The 18,642-nt window shown below is 41.5% G+C and overlaps 1 protein-coding gene across 4 annotated transcripts in view; it reads right to left on the bottom strand.

Moving 5' to 3' along the window:
* The window catches only part of ENTPD1 (ectonucleoside triphosphate diphosphohydrolase 1), a 206,512-nt gene extending 190,100 nt beyond the window's left edge, over window positions 1-16,412 (bottom strand). For 3 of the 4 annotated variants that reach the window (XM_074002284.1, XM_045362157.2, XM_074002287.1), the window contains exons 1-2: window positions 16,311-16,412; window positions 453-597 (exon numbers count right to left, since the gene is read on the bottom strand). In XM_074002284.1, the coding sequence (XP_073858385.1) occupies window positions 453-489 (37 nt within the window). In that variant the 5' untranslated portion in view covers window positions 490-597; window positions 16,311-16,412. Of the gene's footprint in view, window positions 1-452; window positions 598-16,157 lie in introns of all 4 variants that reach the window. The other variant, XM_045362158.2, reaches the window with a different exon arrangement.
* Window positions 16,413-18,642: the final 2,230 nt, after the last annotated feature.

Genomic DNA, 18,642 nt, shown 5'->3' with positions numbered 1-18,642 from the left:
CAAAAGGGCAGGGACCAAGAGAAAATGCTCTCAAAAGTCAAGGTCTTATACGGACATGAAACAGGACAATAGGAGAACTTCATCTGGTTTTTATTTTGCGGACTACAGCAAGGTTTATAGACAGAACTGCAAAACTGATCAATCTGCAGTGCCAGCTCAAACAGTTTATGGGGGTTTCGGCCCATGTTCTACCCTGTGGCATCCTTCGTTATGACAGCACAACACGGAAAGACAAAGACTATTTCTGGAAGGAAAGGGACCGAACAATGTGAATATTCATACCAAAAAAGGACACCAGAGTCACTACACACAAAACTAGTCACACAAATCCTTTTTTCCCATTAATCAAGGTTTTGGAGATGAATATGAGACAAACAGTGATTTTACCATCAGCTCTACCAGATTCCACAGAGGGAGAGAGGCCGGGAGCCTGACTGGTAAGAATTCCTTACCCTTCTGCTGGCTTGTCAGGTCCTTGGTTCCCTTCATTGCAGCTTCCAGAAGAGCAGAGCAGCTTTGGTATCCTGTTCACAGCACTAAAACTGGAGGGGCCAATGAAAACTTCCCCTTTGTCCTCTGAAGTTTCACTGAAAATCGCTGACAAAAAAGGCAGGTTAATAAGAGAAAAGGCATACAAATTTATTTGATCACAGTTTTACACGTACACAGGACACTTCAGAATGAAGACCTGAAGGGGAGGCTGGGCACAGTGTCACATGCCTGTGACCTCAGCACTTTGGGAGGCTGAGGAGGGAGTATGCCTTGGGGACAAGAGTTTAAGGTCAGCCTTAGGAACAAAGCAAGATTCCATCTGTACAAAAAATTTTAAAATTAGCCAGGTATGCTGGTCCCAGGAGTTTGAGGCTGCGTGAGCTGTGATTGTGTCACCGAGCTCCAGCTCGGGTGACAGTGTGAGACCCTGTCCCTTAAAAAGTGAATATAAATAAAATAAATAAAAGATACAGGGGAAATTGTCCACTTTTATGCTTAGGTTCAACCGAGTATGGACAGCCATGTAGAAATATGACGGGTCAAAAAAAGAGTATGATCTAATGCTATAGACTGACTGGGAGAAACTCAGCAATGCTGTCTATCTAGATTCTTTTTGACCTCTATGCATTCCCTCCTTCCGGATGTGGGACAGGACCCAGTCTGGAATGGGATTCAACAGTCTAAATGTGGGGTAGAAGCCTCTTCGGAATGGATTTCAACAATCTGGAACAGTCAGTCAAACGAGGCAGGTCAGATCATTTCTTTATGGCGAGTTTTTTTTTTGTTGTTTTTTTTGTTTGTTTGTTTGTTTGTTTTGAGACAGAGTCTCGCTCTGTCGTCCAGGCTGGAGGGCAGTGGTGCAACCTCGGCTCACTGCAAGCTCCGCCTCCTGGGTTCACCCCATTCTCCTGCCTCAGCCTCCCGAGTAGCTGGGACTACAGGTGCCCACCACCTCGCCCGGCTAGTTTTTTGTATTTTTAGTAGAGACGGGGTTTCACCATGTTAGCCAGGATGGTCTCGATCTTCTGACCTCATGATCCACCCGCCTTGGCCTCCCAAAGTGCCGGGATTACAGGCGTGAGCCACCGTGCCCGGCCTATGGCCAGTTTTTATACAGAAAGGCCGGGAGAAAGAGAAAGTTAGAGTAATATTTTTAGGTTTTGTTGCTGGCTTCTATGACCCACCTGGGGGAAGAGGAATTCTAGTTTCCATGGCTAGCCTCGGGGGAAAATGAGAGGCCAGAGACAGAAGGGCAGGAGAAAGTCCGAGAGGGCACCACCACAGTAAAGATCCAGGGCAGTTCTGCTTCAGAGAACTTCATGTGTGGCTGCCATTTTCTGGGATCCTGGAATAGCCACAGCCATCTGCAAAAGAGGCTGGGCAATGTCATCTTTTGGCTATATGTGCTCAGTAAAAAATTTCGGGTTCTGTTTATTTGAGAGAAGAGAGAACAAACATATAGTCAGCAATAAACAGTTTCTGCCATAGAGTCAAAGTTACACAGATTCAGAACTGGAGAAAATGTAGGACTATAGACAGTCTCCAAAGGATGAAATGAGGAAGAAGAGCAAAGAAAAAAAGAAAAGGAGTAGAAACCCCTCTTCGCTTGTTGTTAATACTAACCGGCTAAAGAAAAATTTTATAAAGGTTTCAAAGTGAAAACATACTTCTAGCCTCTACAATGTATTCATTGTTCATTAATCTCTTAAAAAGCAAGATGAATTCTGCCAGAGCTATTAAACATTTGTTTTCTACTAAACATGTAGACATTGTTTATTCAATTTATTTAGATAAATGCTTGTAAACAATAATTTAGATAAATTACAGTTATATTAATCATGAGTATCATTTGAAAAAATTTTGTTTGAGACAGAGTCTGGCTCTGTTGCCCAAGCTGGAATGCAGTTGCTCAATCTCTGCTCACTGCAACCTCCACCTCCTCTGTTCAAGTGATTCTCCTGCATCAGCCTCCTGAGAAGCTGGGATTACAGGCCTGCGCCACCATGCCCGGCTAATTTTTGTAATTTTAGTAGAGACAGGGTTTCACCATATTGGCCAGGCTAGTCTGGAACTCCTAACCTCAAGTGATCATCTACCTCTGCCTCCCAAATTGCTGGGATTACAGGCATGAGCCACCGTGCCTGGCCTATCATGCTTATTATAAAAATTAATGATGGTTTAAAATTATGTCTTTGGGGCTGGGCACAGTGGCTTACGCCTGTAATCCCAGCACTTTGGGAGGCCGAGGGGGGCGTGGATCACCTGAGGTCAGGAGTTCGAGACCAGCCTGGCCAACATGGTGAAATCCCGTCTCTACTAAAAATACAAAAATTAGCTGGGCGTGGTGGCGCATGCCTGTAATCCCAGCTACTGGTTGGTGAGGGGGGTGGAGCGGGGCTGAGGCAGGAGTATCGCTTGAACCCAGGAGGTGGAGGTTGCAGTGAGCTGAGATCGCACCACTGCACTCCAGCCTGGGCAACAGAGGGAGATTTCATCTCAAAAACAAACAACAACAACAAAAAGAAACACTGCATCTTGGGGAGCAGGAGTGGGAGAAGAAAGGTGGGTTTGATTATGAAAAGACAAGAGTTCCGGGCGCGGTGGCTCAGGCCTGTAATCCCAGCACTTGGGAGGCCAAGGCGGGCGGATTCCCTGAGGTCATGAGTTTGAGACCAGCCTGACCAACGTGGTGAAACTTCGTCTGTACTGAAAATACAAAAATTAGCCGAGCGTGGTGGCGGGCGCCTGTAATTCCAGGTATATAGGAGGCTGAGGCAGGAGAATCGCTTGAACCCGGGAGGTGGAGGTTGCAGTGAGCTGAGACCAGGCCATTGCACTCCAGCCTGGGCAACAAAAGCGAAACTTTGTCTCAAACAAACAAACAAACAAAAAAACAAAAAAGAAAGAAAAGAAAAAAGATTTTCAGGGAGACAGAACTGCTCTGTATCTTTACCATGGTGGTGGAAACATGAAACTACACATGCATTAAAATTTCATGAACTAAATATACACACACATACAAATAAAACTGGGGAAAATTTGAAGATTGATGGGTTGTATCAATGCCATTATTTCACTCATGATATTGTATGATAGTTTTGCGAAGTGTTACCTTTGAGGGTACACAGGATTGCTCTGAGTACCCTCAATTTCCTATAACTTCATGAATCTACATGAAGGCTGTAGGTTCCATCGCGAAATGGAAAATTTAATTTTAAAAAGTCTCAGCTGATGAAAATGATTCTACAAGTATTCGGTTAATTTTTTAAAAATGAAAAAATGCTCAATTTGTAATTATTGTATTGAGAGATCTCTCGCCACTGTTCTTTTGCTACCAGAGCAGATTTTTTTTCATGAAATTATTATGAACTCTTTTTCAAAATCTACCACACAACATACATACTATCACACAAGCATTGTTTAACTTTTTATTAGACACTGGGTTAAAAGAGTTTAAATGTGCCTTTTTTTAGTGTAAATGGCAGTATGCTCTGTGTACTGTTCTATAACTTGGTTTTTTCATGTATTTGTCTTAGAGATATTTCCATTTCACTAAATAAATATTCTCATTCTTGCTGTTGCAGAGTATTCCATAACGAATGCATTATAGTTTATTTATCCACTCTGGAATGATAGACATTTACATTTTTTCCAATATATATGCTTTTATTTGCCTCTTCTACACTTATGTGGATTTCTCCAGAGTAGCTATCGAGAAGTTAAATCCCTGGGCTGGGCACGGTGGGTGACTCACGCCTGTAATACCAGCACTTTGGAAGGCCAAGGTGGGTGGATCACAAGGTCAGGAGATTGAGACCATCCTGGCCAACATAGTGAAACCCCATCTCTACTAGAAATACAAAAGTGAGCTGGGCATGATGGCACATGCCTGTAATCCCAGCTACTCGGGAGGCTGAGGCAGGAGAATCACTTGAACCAGGGAGTCTGAGGTTGTAGTGAGCCGAGGTCACGGCACTGCACTCCAGCCTAGGGACAGAATGAGACTCCATCTCAAAAAAAGTAAAAATAAAAATTAAAAAAAAGAAGAACTTAAATACCTGAATAAAGGGGCATATGCATATAAAAACTTAATAGATACTGACCTATGGCCCTCCAAAAAAGGCTATAACAGTTTACATTGCTAATGCAGTGTACCCATTTTTTTATATCATCATTTGGTGTCATCAAACCTTTCCATTGTTGACAATCTAATTTGGAAAAATCTAGTATCTTTTTATAAGTAAACTTTTTTGTTGAAGTATAAACATGAATACAGAATAATGCATAAACCAAATGTATGTATAGTTCAACCAATTTTTACAAAGTGATGGCTGGGAGAGGTGACTCATGCCTGTAATCCCAGCACTTTGGGATGCTGAGGTGGGCAGATCACTTGAGGTCAGGAGTTCGAGACTAGCCTGGCTAGCATGGTGAAACTCCATTTCTATTAAAAATACAATAATTAGCTGGGCATAGTGGCACATGCCTATAATCCCAGCTACTCAGAAGGCTGAAGCACAAGAATCACTTGAAGGCAGGAAGTGGAGGTTGCAGTGGGCCAAGATTGCACCACTGCACTCCAGCCTGAGACACAGAGCAAGACTCTTTCTCAAAACACAAAACAAAACAAAACAAAACAAACAAAAAAAGTGAGCCTGCCCATGTAACCCTAGCCCATTTGAAGACATGATTACCACCAGCTCAGAAATCTCCATTGCATTCCTACCCAGTACTACTCCTCTCAAACATAACTGATGGCAGCGGCTGCTACCATCACACCAGCTGCAGCAGTGAGGCACCCCTGGAGCTGGGCACTCCTTGGAGCTGCTGGGAGGCCTGCACTTTCTGAGTTGGGGTGGGAGCTACCCAGGTGCCACTGCAGCCCCGCAAACTGCGGCTGTGGACCCAGGCCTCATGCTCTATGGAGCAGGTAGAAGCCCCGCCCTCCTGGGCAGGGCTACAGCTGCCCAAACTATGGCTGTGTATCCGAGCCTCCCTATGCTCTTGGAGGAGGCCAGGAGCAGGCAGGATCTGCCCTCCCGGGTGCAGCTGCAGCCCCCACGACCAACAGCTGCAGACCTGGGCCCAACTGCACGGAGCAGGCAGGAGTTGGGAACAAGCAGGATCCCCGAGTTGGCAGGGTGGGAGCTCCCAGGTGCAGCTGTGGCCACCCTCCCAGACACAGGACCTGGGCATCTCTGCAGCCTGCACCCTCGGGTGGCCAGGAAGCCCCCCTCCCCACAATCCCTGCAGGCTCAGGAGTGTCTGCTCCCACTGCCTGACCTCTCTCCTCTCCCAGCACCTGCTCAGATCTCTCCAAGTGGGGTTGGGCCGAATACCTGGGCCACGAATGGCAGCAGGAGTCAGAGAGTTTGCTGGGCAGAAGGGGGTGGGGTCCCCAGTAAGGCACCACCTTCAGGTCATGGAGGGCCTGAAGGCTGAGAGCCAGGTCACCAGTCCCACACACCAGAGCAGGGACTCCCTGCTGCCTATGGCCACCCATGGACCAATCTGCATGCACTTCTTACCCTATGAGATCCATAAAAGCCGGGGGCTTAGCCACAGGACTAGAGAGGATGGCCAGAGCAGGATAGAGGATGCAGAGGACAGAGATGAGGGGATGTCCAGTTGCAGAGAAGAGCTGCCATCTGCTGACAGTTTGAGAGGACTGCACAGACCTGAAAACAACCTGCCTGCAGAGAAGAGCCACCCTCTCCAGGGCCTCCTCTCTGCTGAGAGCAGCAGATGATGGGACAACCAGTGGGCAGAGAGGAGCTACCCTCTCCAGGGTCTCCTCTATGCTGAGAACTGAACACTTGACAGGAGGACCTGCAGAGAGGAGACACCCACTGAGGGTTTCCTCTGAGCTGTTCTAACACTTAATAAAGCTTATCTTCACCTTGTTCATCCTTCTCTTGTCTGTGTACCTCATTCTTCCTGGACACAGGACAAGAACTTGAACAAAGGCGCCACTGGTCACAGAGGTTTCTAGGAAGAAAATCGACAACCCAAAGATCCCATAACATAACTACTGTCTGATGTTCTAATAGTATAAGGCAGTTTTGCCTATTTTTTGAATTTTATATAAGTGAAATAATATAATATGTTCTTTTGTGTATCTTGCTTTAGATCAACATTATATTTGTTTTTGTTTTTGTTTTGAGACAAGGTCTCACTCACTCACCCGGGCAGGAATGCAGTAGCGTGATCACTGCTCACCGCACCATTGACCTCCCAGGCTCAAGTGAACTTCCCACCTCAGTTTCCCAAGTGGCTGGAACTATGGGTGCATGCCATCACATCCAACTAAATTTTTTAATTTTTCATAGAGACAAGGTCTCACTACATCGCCCAGGCTGGTCTCAAACTCCTGAGCTCAAGCAATTCAACCACCCTGGCCTCCCAAAGTGCCATGAGCCGCCATGCTTGGCCAAATCAACATTATTATCATTTAGATTGTCCAAGTTGGCCTGGCACAGTGGCTCATGCCTGTAATCCGAGCACTTTGGGAGGCCAAGGTGGGCAGATCACCTGAGGTCAGAAGTTCAAAACCAGCCTGGCCAAAATGGCGAAACCCCATCTCTACTAAAAATACAAAAATTAGCCAGGTGTGGTGGCAGTCGCCTGTAATCCCAGGTACTCAGGAGGCTGAGGCAGGAGAATTGCTTGAACCCGGGAGGTGGAGGTTGCAGTGAGCCGATTTCGTGCCATTGCACTCCCGCCTGGGCAACAGACTTAGACTCTGTCTCAAAACAACAACAACAACAACAAAAAATTGTTGTGTGGCAGTACTTTGTTCATTTTCATTGAAATATTATTATTCCATTGTATGAGTATACTACAATTTGTATACATTTTGCTTTTGATGGATAATAAAGTTGATTGTAGTTTGGTGCTATTATAAATCATGCTGCTATAAATGTTGTCATACAAGTCTTTTGTTAAATATATATATTTACCATACACACACACACACATTTCCTACTGGGTCTACACCTAAAAGTATATACTTTGCCAGGTCATAGGGTATGGATATGTTTAGCTTTATTATATAAAGCCCAACAGTAAATGGTAGCCCCAATTTATACCCCCATCAGTAGCAAATGAAATATCCAGTAACTCCATATCCTCTACCGTTAAAAAGTTTAACCACTTTAAAAGATATGGAATTACATCTTATTGTCTTCATCTGAACTTCTTTGCTAATGATGTTGAGTTGTTCTTTTATGTTTATTACTCTTTTATATATCCTACTTTATAAAAAGTCTGGTCAAAATTTTGGTCAATTTTTGAGGGGTTGTACATGGATTCTTTATATATTCTGGGTACAAATCCTGTGTTTTATATGTGTGTATGTGTATATTTACATATATATATACACATATATATAATATTTTGCCATTGAGTAGCTTGCCTTTTTACTCTCTTAATATTGACTTTTTATTAAGAGAAATTCTCAGTGTTAACAAGATACAATTAAACAATCTTTTTCTTTAGTATCAGTGATTTTTGTCCAGTTTAAAAACTCTTTGCCTACCTCAAGATCACATTATCTTACATTATTTTCTAGAAGCTGTATTGTTTTCCCTAAGTATAAAATCTATGTAAACTTGACGTCTGGGTACATGTAAGGTAGGAGTACAGACACACTGTCATCCCTATAAATATCTAACTGGTACAGCACAGTTTATTGACAAAATCACCCTTTCCTCCCTGTGCTATAATATTACCTTTGTCACAAATCAAGTGACTACATATGTGTGGGTCTTTTTCTGGACACTATTCTTTTCCATTGATCTATTTGTCAATCTTGGAGCCAAAGCGATACCATTTTATTCTAACAATTATTTTATCTTAATAATAAGATGGGATATCTAGCAGGTAGAGGCTTTCTAGTCTTGTTCTTCTTTAAGATTCTCTTGGCTATTTTTGACCTTTTGAAATTACATGTAAATTTGAAATCAGCATGTCAATTTTTACCCAAAAATGATGAAATTTGTACTGGACTGTATTGAATCTATACATGAATTTGGGAAGACTTGACATGTTTCCATTAGTAAGTCTTTCTAGCCATGAATTTGGTGTAGCTCTCCATTTATTTAGGTTTTCTATTATTCCTCTCAGAAATATTATATATTTGGATATGTAGTTTTGTTTTTGTTTTTGGTGTTTGTTTGTTTGTTTGTTTGTTTTGAGACGGAGTCTTGCTCTGTAGCCCGGGCTGGAGTGCAGTGGCCAGATCTCAGCTCACTGCAAGCTCCGCCTCCCGGGTTTAGGCCATTCTCCTGCCTCAGCCTCCGGAGTAGCTGGGACTACAGGCGCCCGCCACCTCGCCCGGCTAGTTTTTTGTATTTTTAGTAGAGACGGGGTTTCACGGTGTTAGCCAGGATGGTCTCGGTCTCCTGAACCTCGTGATCCGCCCGTCTCGGCCTCCCAAAGTGCTGGGATTACAGGCTTGAGCCACCGCGCCCGGCCTGTTTGTTTGTTTTTGATGGAGTCTTGCTCTGTTGCCAGGTTGGAGTGCAGTGGCGCGATCTCAGCTCACTGCAATCTCTGCCTCCTGGGTTCAAGTGATCCCCCTGCCTCAGCCTCCTGAGTAGCTGAGGCTACAGGCACGCACCACCATGCCTGGCTAATTTTTTGTATTTCAGTAGAGATGGAGTTTCACCATGTTGTCCAGGTTGGTCATGAACTCCTGACCTCAAGTGATCCACCTACCTCAGCCTCGCAAAGTGCTGGGATTACAGGTGTGAGCCACCGCACCCAGACAGATCTTTTTTTTTTTTTTTTTTTGAGACAGAGTCTCGCTCTGTCGCCCAGGCTGGAATGCAGTGGCACGATCTCAGCTCACTGCAATCTCTGCCTCCCGGGTTCAAGTGATTCTCCTGCCTCAGCCTCCCGAGTGGCTGGAATTACAGGCACCCGCCACCACGCCTGGCTAATTTTTGTATTTTCAGTAGAGACAAGGTTTCACCATGTTGGCTAGGCTGGCCTCAAACTCCTAACCTCAAGTGATCCACCTGCCTCACCCTCCCAAAGTGCTGGGATTACAGGCGTGAGCCACTGTGCCCAGTGATATGTAGAGATCTTATACTATTTCAGATTTATTCCTGTGTATAAATGTTTCTTCAGGTAATTGTACATTTTATCATCTAAAAGTTTTACTTTCTAATTTATTATGGCTATAATATAGCAATACAATTGAATTTTCTATATTGACATTATATTTATTCTTTCCATTGCTCTTCATTTATTTCTGCATTTTCGTGCATCCATCTAAGATCATTTTCTCTTTAGCATGAAGAATTCCCTTTAGCAATTCTTTGTGTGGGTCTGTTAGTGGTAATTTTTCCCTCAGTTTTTGGTTTATAAATACATTTTTATCTTATCTTCATTTTTGAGGAATCTTTTGCTGGGTATACAATTTTAGGTTAGCTTCTTTAAAGATATTCAACTTTTTATAACTTCCATTATTTTTGTTGAAAAGTCAGGTGTAGGCCGGGGATGGTGGCTCACGCCTGTAATCCCAGCACGTTGGGAGGCCAAGGCAGGTGGATCACGAGGTGAGGAATTCAAAACCAGCCTGGCCAAGATGGTGAAACCCCGTGTCTACTAAAAATACAAAAAATAATAATAATAATAAGCCTGACATGGTGGTGGGCACCTGTAATCCCAGCTTCTCAGGAGGCTGAGGCAGAGAATTGCTTGCACCCGGAGGCGGAGTTTGCAGTGAACCGAGATCGCACCGTTGCACTCCAGCATGGGCGACAGAGTGAGACTCTGTCTCAAGAAAAGTCAGATGTAAGTTTTATTGTTGCCCTTTTGAAAGTAATATGTCTTTTTAAGCTATACTTTTTAAAGATTTTTCTCTTTGTCAATTTTTGGGATTTGAGTAAGATATCCCCATGTATTATTTTCTTTTTTTTTGTTTGTTTTTTTTTTTGTTTTTTTTTTTTTTGTTGAGACAGAGTCTCGCTTTGTCGCCCAGACTGGAGTGCAGTGGCCAGATCTCAGCTCACTGCAAGCTCCGCCTCCCGGGTTCACGCCATTCTCCTGCCTCAGCCTCCCCAGTAGCTGGGACTACAGACGCCCACCACCTCGCCCAGCTAGGTTTTTTTTTGTGTGTTTTTTTAGTAGAGACGGGGTTTCACCGTGTTAGCCAGGATGGTCTCGATCTCCTGACCTTGTGATCCGCCCGTCTCGGCCTCCCAAAGTGCTGGGATTACAGGCTTGAGCCACCGCGCCCGGCCTTATTTTCTTTTAAATTTATCTTGTTTGGGTTTTGTAGAGCTAGAATCTACAGACTGAAAACATTCATTTATTTCGGGAAATATTCAGCCAAAATATCCTAATATATTGCTGTGTCTACCCCATTATCTCTCTCGTTTCCTTCTGGGGCCCAATTACATATCAACATTTCTAAAGGCCGGGCGCGGTGGCTCAAGCCTGTAATCCCAGCACTTTGGGAGGCCGAGGCGGGCGGATCACAAGGTCAGGAGATCGAGACCATCCTGGCTAACACGGTGAAACCCCGTCTCTACTAAAAATACAAAAAATTAGCCGGGCGCGGTGGCGGGCGCCTGTAGTCCCAGCTACTCAGGAGGCTGAGGCAGGAGAATGGCGGGAACCCGGGAGGCGGAGCTTGCAGTGAGCCGAGATCGCGCCACTGCACTCCAGCCTGGGCAACAGCGTGAGACTCCGTCTCAAAAAAAAAAAAAAAAAAAACATTTCTTCCACTCTCTCCGCATTGTCTCTTACATTCTTTTCCGAATTTTCAACACATTTTCCCATGTTTTATACTAGATCTTAACAAATAATCTAGTTTTTCGGTTCACTAATCCTGCCTTCTGCTGTGTTTGATCCACTGTTAAACCAATCTAAGAGTTCTCAATTTCCATTATTGTACTTTTCAGTTCTAGGATTTACATTTGATACATTTTCACAGGTTTCAGTTTCTGGTGAAATTCTCTACTTTGTCAGCTATGTTACTGAATATATATTAATCATGTATATATTTTAACTCTGCACCCATAGTTATGACCTCTTATTGGGTCCTAATGTTATTAATTTGTGTTTTTTAATTTGATCTTCTAAACATTTATCTGTTTATCTTTTCACATAACCAGCTATTGGTTTTATCAATTACTCTACTGATTTTTATTTGTTTTTGATTTTTAATTTCTTCTATTATCTTTATTAATTCTCTTCTTTCATTTTCTTTTAATTTGTAATTTGCTTACTAAATTATAAGATTAAGTTTAGGATTATTTTAAATATTTCTTTTTAAAAAAAAGTACTTGAAAATATAAAAGTTCTTTAAGTTCTATTGGCTTTATTCCTTGTATTGTAGTTGTTTAACTTTCATTCTTTCATTTTTAATTAGTTTGTAATTTTTGTGTTTATTTTCTTTTAACTCAAGATTTATTCAAAAATGTGATTTTTTTTTCTTAATTTCCAAGAGGATATTTTTGCTGTCCTTTTATGTTAATTTCTAATTTTACTATATTGTGGTAAGCAGAATGTACTATAAAATCTTTGCCTTTTTTCTCTTCATTGAGATTTTCTTTGTGACATAACACATGGTCAATTTTTGTCACTGCTCCAAGTATGATTGAAAAAGAATTAGTACTATTTGCTTATTGGGTTCAAATTCTATACCACCTACAGATATTAAATTGAGAATTTTAAAATCACTTATTTAAATCTTTTTCTCTATTTTTATTATTTAATCTATCTATTTATGGAAGAGGTATGATAAAAATCTTTTACTCTGATGGTGGATTTACCTAGTCTACTCTTTCCACTAGTTATTTGCTTTTATATTTTAAAACAATGTCTTCAGATCCACAAGGATCATTAATTTAACATCTTCTAGGTAGTGTGTAACTTTTATAAAGATGAAATATATATTGCCCTTAAATATAATTCACTTAGAATTTTATTTTTATCTTTATATTTTTAGAGATAAGGTCTCACTATGTTGCCCGGATGGTCTTGAACTCCTGGTCTCAAGCAGTCCTTCTGCTTCAACTTCCCTCCTGAGTAGCTGAAATTATAGGCACAAGCTACTGCACGAGGCTGGAATTCTATTCTGACTGTCATTACTATTACTACATCTGTTTCCTCCTTATTAGCATTTGCCTATTAAGAATTTATTTCTGGCTGGGCACGGTGGCTCATGCCTGTAATACCAGCACTTTGGGAGGCTGAGGCTGGCAGATAACCTGAGGCCAGGAGTTCGAGACCAGCCTGGCCAACATGGCAAAACCTCATCTCTACTAAAAATACAAAACATTAGCCAGGCATGGTGGCAGGCACCTGTAATCCCAGCTACTTGGGAGGCTGAGGCAGGAGAATTGCTTGAGCCAGGGAGGTGGAGGCTGCAGTGAGCCAAGATTGTGCCACTGCACTCCAGCCTGGGCAACAAAAGCAAAATTCTGTCTCAAAAAAAAAAAAAAAAAAAAAAATTTATTTCTTAATAGATGAATTAAACTTATTCATATTTATTGTAATTATTTATATATTTGGACTTATTTGTTTTATTGTTTTACCATTTTCTTTTCTTTTTAATAGAGACAAAGATTTGCTCTATTATCCAGGCTAGAGTGCAGTGCTGTGATCATAGCTCACTGTAACCTCAATTTCCTGGGTGCAAGTGATCCTCCTAACTCAGCCTCCTGTGTAGGTAGGACTACAGACACATGCCACCATGCCCAGGTATTTTTTTTCATTTCTTGTAGAAATGGAGTCTCAATATGTTGCCCAGGTTGGTCTCAAACTCCTGGCCTCAAATGATCCTCCCGCCTCAGCCTCTCAAAGTGCTGACACTACAGCCGTGAGCCCCTAATATTTCTTCAACCAATTTAATCCTTCCATTTTCTTTTTTTCTCCTGGAACTCATATTAATCAAACATTGGACTTATAGATTTAATCCTCAATGTCTCATATTTTCTATTTATTTATCTTTTTGTTCAATAGAGTAGATGTCCTTATATTTATCTTCCAAAATTTTAAACAAAAAAGTTAAGGTCAGTAATCATATTAATAGTTTTAATTTCCAAGAGCTCGCTCTTATTCTGATTGCTCCTTTGTCAAATATTCTGCTCTCATGAATGTTTTATTAATTACTTCTCAAATCTCTCTGAGGTATTAACTAAACAGTGTATCAATTTCTAGAAAGAATTATCTATTTTTTCCTGAAAGAAAATAACTAGTTAAAGGTCCTTTTGAGTGCAAAGGCAAACTATTCCATATACCATATAGACCTTCAATTCATTTTCTTGATTTCTGTCAACTTTACCTTTTATCTTCTCTCTTCCTTGCTATCGCTAGTTCTGGCTATTCTGTGGTATTCTGCTGGAAGGCAGCTGCCTCCTTTGGCTGCAGTCCCTTTCCATGGTTATTCTAGGCTGCTGCTTCTTCAGTCAACATCCTTCCAATTTCTTCAAAAATGTATGAAAAATCTTCCATACTGACCATGCTGATGGTCAACCACAACTCCTACTTTTTGTTTTTATAAATATATGCCCTTTTAAGTCTTTTAACAGGTATTTTAATAAAATTTCAAAAGAGGGGTCAAATGTGTATCTTTCTTTCCTTCTTACCTCCTTTCTTTCTTTTCTTCTTTCTTTTCTCCTCTCTCTCTTTCTCTTTCTTTCTCTCTCTTTATTTTTTTGACAGGATTTTGCTCTGTCACCCAGGCTGGAGTGCAGTGGTGCAATCAAGGCTCACTGTAGCCTCAATCTCTTGGCCTCAAGTGATCCTCCCACCTCAGCCTCCTGGATAGCTGGAATTACAGGTGTGCACTACCACACCTGGCTAATTTTTATTTTTTGTAGAGAGAGGGTTTCACCATGTTGTCCAAGCTGGTCTCTAACTCCTGAACTTAGGCAATCACCCTGCCTCAGCCTCTCAAACTGCTGGGATTACAGGCATGAGCCACCACACTTGGCCCAAATGTGCATTTTTCTTCCATCTTTAATCACAATTCCTAGTTGATTCATCTTTAATAGATGCAAAATCTCTTGTGTCTCTCTATAAATGTTAATTATATTTGTTCTAAACTTTTTCTAATTTGTCCTTTTTAATTTTTTTTTTCCTTTTTTTAGAGACAGGGTCTCACTCTGTCACCCGGGCAGAGTGTACTGGTGTGATCATGGCTCACTGCAGCCTCAACCTCCCTGGCTCAAGCGATCCTCCTGCTTCTACCTCCCAAATGCTAGGATAACAGGTGTGAGTCACTGCACCCGGCCTCAGGTTTTAATGTTTCTTGAATATTATACCCTTTTTTTGTTTGCTGGGTTTTTTCTTTTTCAAATGTAGATCTTTTGAGTGTGTGTCCACCTTGGTAACTGAGATTCCCTGTTAGCCTAAGAACAGGTGGGATCTGTTTATTGCATTCTACCTGCAGGATTTTTGAAGAAGAAAATGGTAGATGTAGAGTTTGACAAGGTGTGTATCTTAGTCCATTTTCTGTTCCTTATAACAGAATGCCTAAAACTGGGTAATTTATAAAGAAAAAAATTTATTTCTTACAGTTATGGAGCCTGGGAAGTTCAGGGTCAAAGAGGCATATCTGGTGAGAGCCATCTTGCTGGTGGGGACTCCCTTGTGGTGGCCTTGGGCAGTGAGCCCGTGGAGTGTACCCTAACCTGTCCTCTGAAACTATTCTGTCCTCCTATGCCTCTGGGCCTGTGATAGTAGGGGCACCCTCTAAGATCTTCAAAATGCCTTTGGGATCTTTCTTCCCTTGTCTAAAGGAATGGCACCTGTCTCCTTTTTATCCAAACTAATCTCTTTAGCAAATAGTCACTGGGCTGCACCCTTGGTTTCCTCTGCTAAAAATTCTTTTTAACTCTTTACATGCTCAGGCTGAGAGTTATCCAAATCCTTCCACTCTGCTTCCCTTTTCATGATAAATTCTACCTTTAAATTATTTCTTTGCTCCTGAATATCAGCATAAGCTGTCAAATGTAATCATGTAGCTCCTTCTACATTTGGCTTAGGAATTTCTTTTGCCAGATACCCTAGTTCATTAATCTCAAGTTTGGCTTTCCACAACGCCCTCAGGCATAGACACAGTTCAGCCAAGTTCTTTGCCAATTTATAACAAGGATGGCCTTTACTCCAGTTTCCAATATCACCTTCCTCAGTTCCATCTCAAATCTCAGCAGAATGGCCTTTACTGTCCATATTTCTATCTGTATTCTGGTTACAATCACTTAACAAATCCTGGCGGGGTGCAGTGGCTCACGCCTGTAATCCCAGCACTTTGGGAGGCCAAGGTAGGTGGATCACGAGGTCAGGAGACTGAGACCATCCTGACTAACACAGTGAAACCCTGCCTCTACTAAAAATATGAAAAAATTAGCCAAGTGTGCTGGCGGGTGCCTATAGTCCCAGCTACTCGGGAGGCTGAGGCAGGAGAATGGCGTGAACCCAGGAGGTGGAGCTTGCAGTGAGCCAAGATTACGCCATTGCACTCCAACCTGGGCGACAGAGTCTCAAAAAAAAAAAAAACAAAAACAAATCTCTAAGAAGTTCCAAATGTTCCCTTGTCTTTTTGTTTTCTGAGTCTCACCAGAATCACCCTTGATATCGCATTCACTGAAATACAGTCACTTTATAGCCTGCTCCTCCAAACTCTTCCAGCCCCCGCTCATTACCTAGTTCCAAAGCTGCTTCCCCATTTTCAGGTATTCGTCATCAGCAAAATCCCACTTCTTGGTGCCAATTTTCTGTTTTCGTTCATTTTCTGTTGCTTATAACAGAATGCCTGAAATAGGATAAGTTATAAAGAAAAGGAATTCATTTCTTACAGTTGTGGAGGCCGGGAAGCCCAAGGTCAAGGGGACATCTCATGAGAACCTTCTTGCTGCTGGGAACTCTCTGCAGCATCCCAAGGCGGCACAGGGCATCACATGGTGAGGAAGCTGAGCGTGTTAACTTGCTAACTCAGGTCTCTCTTCCTTTTCTTGTAAAGCCACCACTTCCTCTCTCATGACAACACATTAATCCATTAACCCATGAATGGATTAGTCCATTCATGAAGGCAGAGACCTCATGACCTATCACCTCTTAAAGGTCCCACCGCTCAATACTGCACATTGGGGATTAAGTTTTGAAATGAATTTTGGAGGAGACACGCAAACCTAGCAGTGGGCTAGGACCAGTCTCAACTTGTGGGGCCTCTCTCTTCCTCCTAAATGTCAGAAGCCATCCAGGGCACTGTCCTGCCTTTTCAGTAAAAGTGTACATGGACTGCCTCTTGCCACCACCTTTTGGGGAAAATTCTTCTGCTATCCACTGCAAGCACAAGTAGGGATAAGGTTGAGAGGCTGACCTGGCTCTTCCTACAGTGATACTTCAATCAATAACCCATAGAATTGTCCAAGGGCCACTATTGATAACCAATAGCTTCTTTCTGTGTGCTTACAGCACTCCAAGAGTCACTTCCACTTCTGAATAAGGCCTTTATTATGCAACTGTTATTTGTTCACCTTCAATTCAATCCCATGTGCCTTCTATTTTTCAAGTATTCTTACAATGTCTGGCCCATGAGAGCACACCTTCATGTATTTAAATTCTGGGCATGTTCATGTATGCACAAGTGTGTGTGTATCTAAGTTTTCTGTAATTTTCAGAGATCTTTGGAAAAGGGAAGAGAAGTGGGAAAAGGACAGAATTTGTTGTCTGCCATCTCAATACAACCTCCTTGCTAAATTTCCAATTACATATTCAACTCTTTTAATCCCAAACACAGACAACTGCTAGTATCATATGATCTAATTTGGAAATCTCTGCTTCTGAGATTATGTCATATGATCTCAATTTAAGACTTGGTGCCCATACTATAACTGACATCTGCATGACACATGTGAATAAATTTCATTCTTCATCCACAAAATTATCTTTCAGATTTTAATACTGGATCTCAAAAGTATTGAGAGTTCTGTATTACAGAGATTCTTACAAATACAAAACAGCAATACATGCCAGGCACAGTGGCTCATGCCTGTAATCCCAACACTTCGGGAGGCCAAGGCAGGCAGATCACTTGAGGTGAGGGGTTTGACACCAGCCTGGCCAACATGGTAAAACACTGTCTCTACTAAAAATGCAAAAATTAGCTGGGTGTGGTGGGTACACATGTAGTCCCAGCTACTAGGGAGACTGAGGCAGGAAAATTGCTTGAACCTGGGAGGTGGAGGTTGCAGTGAGCTGAGATGGAGCCACTGCACTCCAGCCTGGGTGACAGGGCAAGACTATCTCAAATAAATAAGTAAATTAATTAATTAATTAAATCAATAAATAAAGCAAGTTTAAAAAACAGCAATTCAAATAATCTTTTTGCTTAACTATAACAAAATAGAAAAAAAATTAACTTTTCTAAAAAAAAGTTGTGTTAAAATTCAAAAATAAGAAAAAGCAACTCAAACGGATCCTGAAACATTATTTGCTTATCACTCATCCCTAAAATTACTTCAACCAACAGTCTTTTGCCAATGCTAATAAATTCAGAAATAATTTAACACTGTTTGAGAGTTGCCATTTAAATTCCAAACTTTGAAATCTAAAATAGTCTCTGATCAGATGTACAATGGAAATTTTATAGAAAGATCATTACGTGGTAAATTGGTTGCAAAAAGAAGAAATTTTATAGAAAGAAATACAATCCTCAAATAAAATAAACTAAAAATATTCCTAAGGATTAATTCTAAGGAGTTCAACAAAACAATTTTTAATATATTTTTAAAATATTTAATGCACATCTAACATGTCCCAGACACTGTTCTAGGCATGGGGATATTTCAACGAACAAAATAAACAAAACTCCCTGTTTTTTGGAATTTACATGCTAGTATATACATATGATCATATAATCTTAATAATATGAACTTGGCCTTTTCCTATAGAAAATACTACTAAGGTAAATAAATGTTTTAAGACCAAACACATATCTCCCATAGCTGTCTATCACACAACAACATAAAAATATATTTGAAAATATTTATAATACAGAGATACATTTAGCTACTGACTTCAAAACATTAGAAAATAAAGATCTTGTAAGAGAATGCAAGTAAAGTCAAACGTCCTAAAACTTACCTGAGTTAAGTGATTCACTTGTAAAGGGAGGTATTGACCAGA

Source organism: Macaca fascicularis, chromosome 9, assembly GCF_037993035.2.
Source record: "Macaca fascicularis isolate 582-1 chromosome 9, T2T-MFA8v1.1".
Taxonomy (NCBI): domain Eukaryota; kingdom Metazoa; phylum Chordata; class Mammalia; order Primates; family Cercopithecidae; genus Macaca; species Macaca fascicularis.
The sequence above is the reverse complement of the archived record's forward strand: the minus strand, read 5'-3'. Positions and strand labels throughout refer to the sequence as shown.